The sequence below is a fragment of the Saccoglossus kowalevskii genome, chromosome 1 (genome assembly GCF_978046115.1).
Source record: "Saccoglossus kowalevskii chromosome 1, keSacKowa6.1, whole genome shotgun sequence".
Classification (NCBI taxonomy): Eukaryota; Metazoa; Hemichordata; class Enteropneusta; family Harrimaniidae; genus Saccoglossus; species Saccoglossus kowalevskii.
In genome coordinates, this window is record NC_140641.1 from 32,590,179 (window position 1) to 32,602,370 (window position 12,192).

Sequence of the window (12,192 nt, forward strand, 5' to 3'; positions counted from 1 at the left end):
TTTCCCCTCCATCAGCAGAGTATTTTCGGCTTGAGTAAGGTTTAGGGCTGCTAAATCTCTCAGAGTCATGTTTTCACCCAAAGTGGCAATATGCTTTTTCTTTCTCCTGGAAGGCACTGAAAATTTAAGTAAAAAAAATAATTGAAAAACAAGCTTGTTAACATGATTTATTTTGTATGTCTATCCATTTGTCATTTACTGTGAAATTGCTTCTGTCCATTTATTATTCTGTGTGATCAGTTGCCGTCCATATGGTATTTACTGTGAACTCAAGGACTGTCCGCATAGGCATTACTGTGACTCAATCAGTGCCCACACTACATACACTGTGATTGTAAACTTGTCCGATTGCAACTTACTGTGATTAGAATACAAGCCATTTGGTACTTACTGTCAATGGATGATTGTCCGACTGTGACTGAAAATGATATTTTAAATCCAATATTTTTCTCCACTGGATTGGGAAAATGCTTCTTTTTGCCACTTTTGCACACAGGGAAATTGACTGCACTCCTGTCAAACAACAACTAGCTCACACTAAACATTCCTGCTCAAGGACAGTGAAATTCAATCTGATATCATAAAAGCAGTGTCATATTCCCCACTCCCACATATGTTCACACTTAATCACTATAGGTCTAATGTTCACTTTTGGCTCAATCACACTAAATCAAGAGTGGTTTCAAATGAGTTGAAACATCTTGAATTTTCTGGTGATTACAATAAACACCAAGTGGTCATAAGAGGATTAAATATAGTGTTATTCTCAGGTAATCAAAAAGTACACACAATTAAGGCGAAATTCATAAAAAGTAATAATTATTAATTTTTATCATGTAATTGTTATGAGTATACATTGTACAAAAGAAGTTGTAATTTACCCATTAAAATCTTATTGTACCCGCTGCAACCGTCTGAGGGAAGTAAATAGGTATATTGCAACATTTGAAAGGGAATTTCCTAGGGAAGTTGGAAGTTACCTGCTCAAATCTGCATTGGCTGTAATTTTATGATAGTATACAATAGCCCAGTCAGTTAGATATATTTGCATTACGAGTTGAAAGTAGATTATTGTTGCTAGGACCCCTATGTGCACACTGAATACAGTCAAACCTCGATTATTTGAACACAGTCGGCGGTGACGTATTTGTTCGGTTAATTAATCGTTCGGATAAACGATCCGAACGTAAAATTAACATAAAATGAAGGACAATAGAGTGTACGTTGATTTCATGTTTTATTGATACATGTACATTACATTTAATTAATAAACGTGTATTACAAATCCCGGTAGCATTGACGCATGTCTGGCAAAGCACGCCAAAACAAACCACTCTCATTGGCGTTGTACAATTGTTCGAGTTCATAATTTCCTTCTTGTATTATGACCTGCAGTTTCTGATGATATTCTTCGACAACACCGTCATCTACGGACATCGTTTCACCTTGGACACTGAGTTGTCTAATGTCATGCCGATCTTTGAATCGTTGCAACCATCCACTTGATACGGTGTGATCTGACGGGGGTAGCGTTTCATCGGCATGGATTCGCTCGTGCAAACTTGCAGCTTTTTCTTGTAGCATCGGACCAGAGATCGGAATTCCCTTCTCACGCTGTTGTGAAAACCACAAAAACACAGCTTGATCTAGTTGTTCGTCTCTTGCTGGTTTCATAGACTTTCTTTTTAGAGCACTCGCTGTATCACTGTGGCTTATAAATTTGTCGATCATTGGCCGTGCTTTTTTAATGTCCGAAACAGTTGCTCGTCCGATGTTGTATTCTTGTGCCAGTTTTGCTGCTTTCTCCCCTTTATCTAGTCGTTGTAGAATCTCCTTCTTCTGCTCGATGGTTAGTGGTGTACGTTTTCTCTTCATAGATGACATGGTAAAATAGCGTAGAATAGCGTAGGTATAAGCGTAGATCGTACTCGTGACAAAGTCGTTGAGTGAATGATGATATTCCAGAAAATGTTCTCATTTTAAATCATTGTTTGTGTACGTCAATCATTTTTACCTGTGAATTATTTTATTCCCGCTGAGCAAAGGAACCGACCGTGATAAAATGACTGTCCGACACGGACGTGCTAAATACGCGATGATGGAGCGTGTGTCGGTAACACCACTTTCATCATGGTAAACAAAAGACGCAACTTAGCAAGTCCGTCAAAACAAAGAGGTGACAAGAACCCCATTCTTCAACTCTTTTGTTAACAAACAATGGAGCTGAAAAATGCAGTTCTGTTCCGTAAATAAATTTCATATGGGACTTTGGAAACATGTTCGGATAATCCGTAATTTCGATAATCAGTGTTCAGATAATCAAGGTTTGACTGTAGTAGGTAATTGGTGATCCCTCCCATAATGTGTGCCCCTTGTCTTGTATTTAATATTTTCTATGTGAATTGTTTCAGGAACACCTTTTGAGGATCAATGGAGCAAGTGTGAAAGAAATAGAAGATTTCTTGGTCACAGAGATGGTAAGAGTTGGGCTTAAAGCAGTATGAACTATGTGTGTAAACGGAACAGTGAAGGTGTTAGTTGTCTAACTATGATTATTAATTATTAATCATAGTTAATAATCTTGGGTTAAACAAGCATGTGATTCTTTCCTTGAGTATTAGCATGGAGTTTCTTTTGTTGAATAATTTAATAAAATTATACTGTGTTTGGTTATAGATGTGCATACAGTCTTGTGTTTATTTACAGGCAAGTAGTCCGGATAATGTTGATCTGCATATCAAACTAGTGAAACTGTACAAGGACAACAAACGTTTGGACGAAGCATACAATCGATGTATCCAATGTGAAAGGAATAAATTATTCTCCAACAACTTACAGTGGTTTGTGTTACAGGCTGATTTATTACAGGTGAGGTCATCTCATTGTCCTCTGATGAGTCTCTTATATCTGTGATCACTGACAACTGACACCACAAAAAGTTGCAATCTGTTCCAAGTGTTGTCCAGTAAAACATGTTAACTGCAGTTTTTGTTTTGTAATTTGCATAATTTGCATGATTTTAATAATGTTGTTGTATGCTATTAGCTGAGGTCAGATAACTCCACCTATCACCATGTTTGCCACAGGAATTATTTGTAATAATCATAGTAGTCTTAAGAAGATCCATTTCAGAATGCAAATGTACACAAAGTTAGAACTGCAGATGAAGTGAAACATGGAAAATGTCTAATGAAATATATCCCCCTCTTGCTGTGAACTTGAAAAAATACTATAAGAATAATAACAAATATGTTCTCTCAATCTGCCCTCTGTGTTACTAATTTTTCCTGATATTAACACCGCAGAATGTATTTAAATTATCTTTACTAAATTGTACATTAATTGAACATATTTAAATATGACATAATTTTGTTTGTTAGTTCGTATGTTTTGATTCCTAGCGTGGACCTAACAGTTGAAAGTGTAGTGAAGATTTTTTTTTTTCACAAATTTTTTAAATGATATACAAAACGTAGAAAGAAAATATTGCCAACGTTTAAGCAGGCGATCACCAGTGATGAAATATGGCTAAGAATACGGTTAAGAACTCTGACAACTCTGGGCGCGAGGTTTCACAACTTGTTAGAATCTCGCAGCACAAATCAAAATAAAAATTTCCAAAATGTGATCAGGCAGGTAAGAGTGGGTCCAATGAACAAGGAATTTTGTTGGTTTAGCTGCAACAAATGGCATTTTGGGTCCAAATATTATTAAGCCAACCTAAAAGTTAGCCAACCATTATTATTGAAGTCACATTTGTATTATATTGCTGACATTGTGTCATGTAAATCTTGGTATAAATGTACATATAGGGATTGATCCTTAATTCCTGGTGATACTAAGTGGAACATCCAGCAGAGTTTGTGGTAATACGATTGCACCTAGTGACCTCACTATGACATTTGCAGGCAGGGGTTTGTTATTTTCTCAAGCGATGCGACATCCCCTGCTGTTGCTTCATACATACCCCACATATGTGTGCATGAGGTCATGGGAATGATATATTGTGTTACTTTTCACAGAAGAATTGTTCGCTTAAGTTGCTAAATTTGCATGCAAGAATAAATTCTTTATTTAATGATATCGATTGAAACATCGTGTCGTGGATGTTGATGGATGTTGGATTATGATTTATCATAAACTAAAAACAGTAAAAGTATTCATTAGATAAAAGAATCAAATTCTCTAATTCGCATATACGCTGATTTTTTTGATACAAACAATAACAATTGTGGCACTTGTGGACAAAAAAACTACATGTATGTAATGTTCTGCAAAGGCTCAATTTTTAGTCTTTGATAAATCACAATACATGTTGTTAGCAATATGCCCTGTCACATATGTAACACCTTTTCGCCACCAGCTCTCACTTTTCATAACAAATTCACAAAATAGTTCTGTTTATAGTTTGTACTTTCCTTCTGAAGACTGGGACAAAAATAGCCAAATTTTTTGAGTAAAACCTGAAAATTGAACTCAAATTTTGTCTGTTGGCTCGAAAATTAGGGTTCATTTTTAGAAATATTATATATATATATATATATATATATATAAGTATATAAGGAAAAAGTACAGAAAGATTTGGGGCGAGAAAGAGCAGTAGGTAGTAAAAAGGTTAACAATAATAATGAAGACAAATTCGTCTATATTGTATCTGTCTACCGGTATATACAAATGTACATATAGACTTGTGTTGAAAAAATATTATTTCCATCTGAATTCATTTGTTTTCTCATTTGCATACAGTTACCCCTTTTATCATACAAATGTATACATATTAAGTTGAACAACCACTGCATGTCATTTCTGTTTTGTTTACCAGGCTTATTTAAAAAGTAAAGAAAAGTCTAATAACAATAAATTAATTCAGGATATCTATGTTAATCTGTTGAACGTCGCTAGTAAAGTTGTACTGCTATCGATGGAGCAGCACGATGCATATGCCGAGAGCACAGATTGTCTAGCAAGGTGAGACTCTGCATTATTTAGTGTAGTTATTATAAATCCATGATTTTAACAACAATTCGTGAGTTTTATCATTATATTGTATATGCAAATGCCAGATATGATGTAAAAATGCATTGTTTTTCTTGTATTCAATATCATAGAACCTAGAGAAGAAACTGACAAACAACAAAAGTAATTAGATTGTTAACTGTACAAGCTTTGTTATATTAACTGTTGTTTATAATTGCATTATCTAAGGTTAACAAAAGAGTGGCCATGTGCAGTGCTGTTTAAGCAATTTTTAAATTTTGTGCAGCATTTTTGAAATAGTTTGGAAAACAACAATTCTAAATTGTCAATTATCTGTCTTAACACATTTTCTGGCACATTGATTGTATGTCATGTGATTAGTAGATCCAAGATCTGTGTCACTGAACAACAATTAGCTATATACAGTACAATTCATATTAGACCCTTTCTCAAATGCAAGATATTTTGATATAAGATTCCAAAGCACCATAGGCAGAAGTGTGGTTGTTCCAATTACCATTAACTTTGTTTTAGGCCCATTATATACTAGTAGTCAAAATAAGAGTTTAATCATTTGTTTTGACCTAGGGGGGAGGTGTTCAATAAATGAGAAGAAAGTCAACTGCATCAAAGGAAATTTCCCAGTTTCTCTTGCCCTTCTTCTCTAGAACCTACATGTATGGGCAAATATAGTGGTGTAGATATCCTCCAATTACAATTTACAACTGTTTTTATACTATATTTATTTCTCTTGTTTAGATTTGATCAATATTTACTAAATGCTTACAATTATTGTCCAATCAACAATGATGATGAAGAAACAGAATGGACTGTTGCACTTAGGGAGATGCGAGGACAACTTTACTATCTTTGTGGCGTTCTTATAACAAAAATGGCGTTCAAGGTATGTTTACCTCGTCTCCTCGTCATGTGCATGAATGTTTTTATGTCAAGTAATGTGATGATCTATTTTTTTACACATAGAAGATGACCATTCGTTTTCTAAATCATATTATCATAATTTCTAGGGCATAAAAAATACTATGAATACAATTGCATTACACAACTGTGAGTGACATCACAGACATACAACTTGTCTAAACTCAAGTTGAATAGTTTCTCAAGTAATTATTTTAAGAACTGCTTGGTCATCATGATTTGATTGAATACTCTGCCTCATACATGTACTGTAAAATACTTTATTTTCACTGGAATTTATTTTTGCTGAAAAGACTTTTTAGGTGTGTTTGTGGAATTTATTTACACTGATTTTTGCAGAGTTGAATGTAAAAGGTAGGAAAAAAGGTATATTCGCTGGATTTCATTTTCACTGAATCATTCCTTCAGCGAAAATTAATTCCAAGTGAAAATAAAGTATTCTACAGTATCTACTGGCTGTTAATATAGCGCCCTCTATCTATAGTGAATGAGTGTTAGTTTGACTGGGGAGGTTTTTATACATCTATGATTTTTTAAGCTATAGAATTGTCATGTTTAATAGCAAATCAGCCGGAATGCAGCTGAGCGATTTAACCATTGTCGGACAATACGACATGAGTAATAGATTTGAGTAGCACCACCAATGGTGTGAAAGCATGTTCTTATTTAAATGCTGAAGTGATGTGGTAATTTTTTTTTTTTTTTTTTTTTAGAATCTCAGCCATAATTCATAATTTAAAGTGATGAACTAATATGCAGTGTTTGGTCATCTTCTCGCTAATTTTAATCTGAACCTTTTACCAAAGTACCGCTAAGCAGTATTGCTTACGAATTAAATCCATTCTTTAATCCACAAAAATGCAAGTACTGTATTTTTCCACCCATTGAACAATATTGTGTATGAGAAATGCTTTGGTTATCATTTCTATTTACAATATAAAAAGTGTGTCTTTTCTTGGAAGGGTATGACAAAAATGCTATCACAGTGCCACACTGGGCATGTTCTGTAAAAGTGGAAATAACATATTTAATCACAGATCTGTTTACAAATGTTGTGTAAGGAAACAGAGTGATTTTCAAGAAAATCATTGAACCTGTAGTTGACACATTCAGCTCTCTAACAATATCTTATTTATCGTGCTACACCATCTATATGCGAAGATATGGTTTTCTGAATAATAAAAACTTGTTTCACTGACCCATTTTTTCCTTGCTAACAACAAGTAAAAGTGAGGAAAATACTGTGAATCAAGGGCACGGTTTAACACATACATGTAAAAACAAAAAAAAATCATCATATGTGGCAGAAAACAATATAAAATATAAAAAAAACAAACAGTTTTGTTGGCCTATTTGTCACATGACAAATAAATAAACGCCCTCTACGGTAGGGGGAATGAAACATTTGCTACAAATAGAAAATTGAAGATATTGTCACAAAATAAGTTAAAGTCCACCTAAAATACCTACATATTAAGTATCAAAAGCTGGTATCAGACTAGTTATTTTCAAAAAGTCAAAAATCTAGGACAGACTAGCAGATGGACAGATAGACAAGGACAGACAGATAGATGAATGAAATGAAGGAAATGTCCTGCTTTGAAGTGGCTGTTATTGGCATCAGTCATGGTTGCACACCCTTGCTAACTTGGTAGAATAACTGTATTTATGCTTAGAATTACAGTTATGCATATTAATGAGGTCACATGACAGACATTGTTAACAATATAATTTATATCAAATAAGTTTATTTTAGATTCAGTGATATTTGTAATTGAAGTAAATTATTTTCATTAGATTGTTTGAGCCCCAATTCTGTTTTATGATAGGGTGCCATAGAATGGAGTGAAGCACTATCTCTGACGGCAGTCTGTTATCTAGCAAGTCTTGAAATCTCACTACCAAATACACAGACAGCTTGGATGGCCACAGCTATGAGAAATAATGCCCAGGAACCAATGAGATGGTATTATATCGCTTGTAACAGACTCAGTCAAGTTGGTGAGTATTAGTTATTTTGGATTACAGTAAATGTATTTCAATGAAAGTAATCAAGTATGAATTATGTTTTTTTAATTTCAATTTTAGCTCATCTTGTGGATAATCTATATGAGCATCATGGTGGAGAATGGCTTGATAAAACTTGTGAGAAATGGTGCAGTCCACAGGTAATCTTTGGTGCTTGATACTTCACTTTAGTATTGCATGCAGATCATGAAAAGTTCCAAGTTTGTTTATATATCACAAAATTTAATCTCATCATTAGTCAATATTATTCAAACTTGGTAATAACATCATCGTGGTGAACTATTACTGGTGCCAGTTATTTTGTTTCGCATTTTAATTCAAAATGGCTGAATGGCAGACATTTTGTTTTATTTTTAAATGATTCTCTGATTCACTTGACCAATATTGTTGCCTTTCTCGCCAGGGAAAGGTTTTGAAGAGAAAATGTCTGTCCTTGTATTTGTTGTTGATTTACGGTGAAATCTCTAAAATTTTGACAACTTTTAAATAATCAGTTGAGTTTATAGAAGACAAAATTTTTAAGTGGTTGAAATTAATGATTACAAAAACATTATATGGCATACATATTGCCAAAGAGCAAAATTCCTGCCACAACACAATTACTTGTGATATCTCATCATCCCCCCTCCAAAAAAAGTACAACCATAGAAAAAACTTGCAGATTTGTTGCTCGAAGGTAAAATGCTATTATGTCATTTGCTATTGTGAAAACTGTTCAGTTTATCTTTTAAAAAGTGCTGAAAAACATCATGCAGCCAAATTACTAACAGATCGGACTGTAACTTTAAAATTCACTTCTGTATTTTTGTATCGAGGGGCACGTCTTAATAGTAAGCAATATATTAGAACTTTGAAAAAGTAAGTTATTTTTATGTGTACACTATATAGTAGATTATTGTTTGCATGATGTTTACATTCTTCCTAACATCATGTTCAGTCAGTTCAACAGTTTGTTTTCATTAATTAAATTATTGATCCAAAACCATGAATCTGAGGTGAACGAAATTTTAGAGAACTATGTGCTTTGACAATTTTTTGGTTTCCTCTGTCATTTCAGCCAAATTAAGTTAGATACTGGTGTTATTGACAGTGACTCAATTGTCCATACTTATTTTTTTATGCAGGGACGAGAAGAGATATTTTATAAGCTGTTTAGTTGTAGATACAATTCAGCAAAGTCATTCTTCCATCAAGATATTAAATTTTGTCAAGTTAATGGTAACGATGCTTTGGCTAACATCGATGATGATCTCATCACTTACGATGAAGGTACGTTGTAATCCTTATTTTTTTTAAATTATCAGCTTATTGTCATCATGCATAGACCACTGTCTGGTGGCCATCAGCTTATTGTCATCATGCATAGACCACACTGTCTGGTGGCTATCAGCTTATTGTCATCATGCATAGACCACTGTCTGGTGGCCATCAGCTTATTGTCATCATGCATAGACCACTGTCTGGTGGCCATCAGCTTATTGTCATCATGCATAGACCACTGTCTGGTGGCTGTCAGCTTATTGTCATCATGCATAGACCACTGTCTGGTGGCTGTCAGCTTATTGTCATCATGCATAGACCACTGTCTGGTGGCTGTCAGCTTATTGTTATCATGCATAGACCACTGTCTGGTGGCCATCAGCTTATTGTCATCATGCATAGACCACTGTCTGGTGGCTGTCAGCTTATTGTCATCATGCATAGACCACTGTCTGGTGGCCATCAGCTTATTGTCATCATGCATAGACCACTGTCTGGTGGCTGTCAGCTTATTGTCATCATGCATAGACCACTGTCTGGTGGCCATCAGCTTATTGTCATCATGCATAGACCACTGTCTGGTGGCCATCAGCTTATTGTCATCATGCATAGACCACTGTCTGGTGGCCATCAGCTTATTGTCATCATGCATAGACCACTGTCTGGTGGCTGTCAGCTTATTGTCATCATGCATAGACCACTGTCTGGTGGCTATCAGCTTATTGTCATCATGCATAGACCACTGTCTTGTGGCTGTCAGCTTATTGTCATCATGCATAGACCACTGTCTGGTGGCTGTCAGCTTATTGTCATCATGCATAGACCACACTGTCTGGTGGCTATCAGCTTTATTGTCATCATGCATAGACCACTGTCTGGTGGCCATCAGCTTATTGTCATCATGCATAGACCACTGTCTGGTGGCCATCAGCTTATTGTCATCATGCATAGACCACTGTCTGGTGGCTGTCAGCTTATTGTCATCATGCATAGACCACTGTCTGGTGGCCATCAGCTTATTGTCATCATGCATAGACCACTGTCTGGTGGCCATCAGCTTATTGTCATCATGCATAGACCACACTGTCTGGTGGCCATCAGCTTATTGTCATTATGCATAGACCACTGTCTGGTGGCTGTCAGCTTATTGTCATCATGCATAGACCACTGTCTGGTGGCCATCAGCTTATTGTCATCATGCATAGACCACTGTCTGGTGGCCATCAGCTTATTGTCATCATGCATAGACCACTGTCTGGTGGCCATCAGCTTATTGTCATCATGCATAGACCACTGTCTGGTGGCCATCAGCTTATTGTCATCATGCATAGACCACTGTCTGGTGGCCATCAGCTTATTGTCATCATGCATAGACCACTGTCTGGTGGCCATCAGCTTATTGTCATCATGCATAGACCACACTGTCTGGTGGCTATCAGCTTATTGTCATCATGCATAGACCACTGTCTGGTGGCTGTCAGCTTATTGTCATCATGCATAGACCACTGTCTGGTGGCCATCAGCTTATTGTCATCATGCATAGACCACTGTCTGGTGGCTGTCAGCTTATTGTCATCATGCATAGACCACTGTCTGGTGGCTGTCAGCTTATTGTCATCATGCATAGACCACTGTCTGGTGGCTGTCAGCTTATTGTCATCATGCATAGACCACTGTCTGGTGGCTGTCAGCTTATTGTCATCATGCATAGACCACTGTCTGGTGGCCATCAGCTTATTGCCATCATGCATAGACCACTGTCTGGTGGCTGTCAGCTTATTGTCATCATGCATAGACCACTGTCTGGTGGCTGTCAGCTTATTGTCATCATGCATAGACCACTGTCTGGTGGCTGTCAGCTTATTGTCATCATGCATAGACCACTGTCTGGTGGCTGTCAGCTTATTGTCATCATGCATAGACCACTGTCTGGTGGCTGTCAGCTTATTGTCATCATGCAGAGACCACTGTCTGGTGGCTGTCAGCTTATTGTCATCATGCATAGACCACTGTCTGGTGGCCATCAGCTTATTGTCATCATGCATAGACCACTGTCTGGTGGCTGTCAGCTTATTGTCATCATGCATAGACCACTGTCTGGTGGCTGTCAGCTTATTGTCATCATGCATAGACCACTGTCTGGTGGCTGTCAGCTTATTGTCATCATGCATAGACCACTGTCTGGTGGCCACCAGCTTATTGTCATCATGCATAGACCACTGTCTGGTGGCTGTCAGCTTATTGTCATCATGCATAGACCACTGTCTGGTGGCTGTCAGCTTATTGTCATCATGCATAGACCACTGTCTGGTGGCCATCAGCTTATTGTCATCATGCATAGACCACTGTCTGGTGGCTATCAGCTTATTGTCATCATGCATAGACCACTGTCTGGTGGCTGTCAGCTTATTGTCATCATGCATAGACCACTGTCTGGTGGCTGTCAGCTTATTGTCATCATGCATAGACCACTGTCTGGTGGCCATCAGCTTATTGTCATCATGCATAGACCACTGTCTGGTGGCTATCAGCTTATTGTCATCATGCATAGACCACTGTCTGGTGGCTGTCAGCTTATTGTCATCATGCATAGACCACTGTCTGGTGGCTGTCAGCTTATTGTCATCATGCATAGACCACTGTCTGGTGGCCATCAGCTTATTGTCATCATGCATAGACCACTGTCTGGTGGCCATCAGCTTATTGTCATCATGCATAGACCACTGTCTGGTGGCCATCAGCTTATTGTCATCATGCATAGACCACACTGTCTGGTGGCTATCAGCTTATTGTCATCATGCATTGACCACTGTCTGGTGGCTGTCAGCTTATTGTCATCATGCATAGACCACTGTCTGGTGGCCATCAGCTTATTGTCATCATGCATAGACCACTGTCTGGTGGCTGTCAGCTTATTGTCATCATGCATAGACCACTGTCTGGTGGCTGTCAGCTTATTGTCATCATGCATAGACCACTGTCTGGTGG

At 37.1% G+C, this 12,192-nt stretch overlaps 1 protein-coding gene across 1 annotated transcript in view; it reads left to right on the forward strand.

Moving 5' to 3' along the window:
* The window catches only part of LOC100371313 (uncharacterized), a 62,481-nt gene that overhangs the window by 8,256 nt on the left and 42,033 nt on the right, over positions 1-12,192 (forward strand). The window contains exons 4-10 of the mRNA XM_085497586.1: positions 2,412-2,477; positions 2,707-2,868; positions 4,823-4,968; positions 5,737-5,881; positions 7,746-7,917; positions 8,005-8,084; positions 9,069-9,213. Coding sequence (XP_085353712.1) covers positions 2,412-2,477; positions 2,707-2,868; positions 4,823-4,968; positions 5,737-5,881; positions 7,746-7,917; positions 8,005-8,084; positions 9,069-9,213 — 916 coding nt within the window. The remainder of the gene's footprint in view (positions 1-2,411; positions 2,478-2,706; positions 2,869-4,822; positions 4,969-5,736; positions 5,882-7,745; positions 7,918-8,004; positions 8,085-9,068; positions 9,214-12,192) is intronic.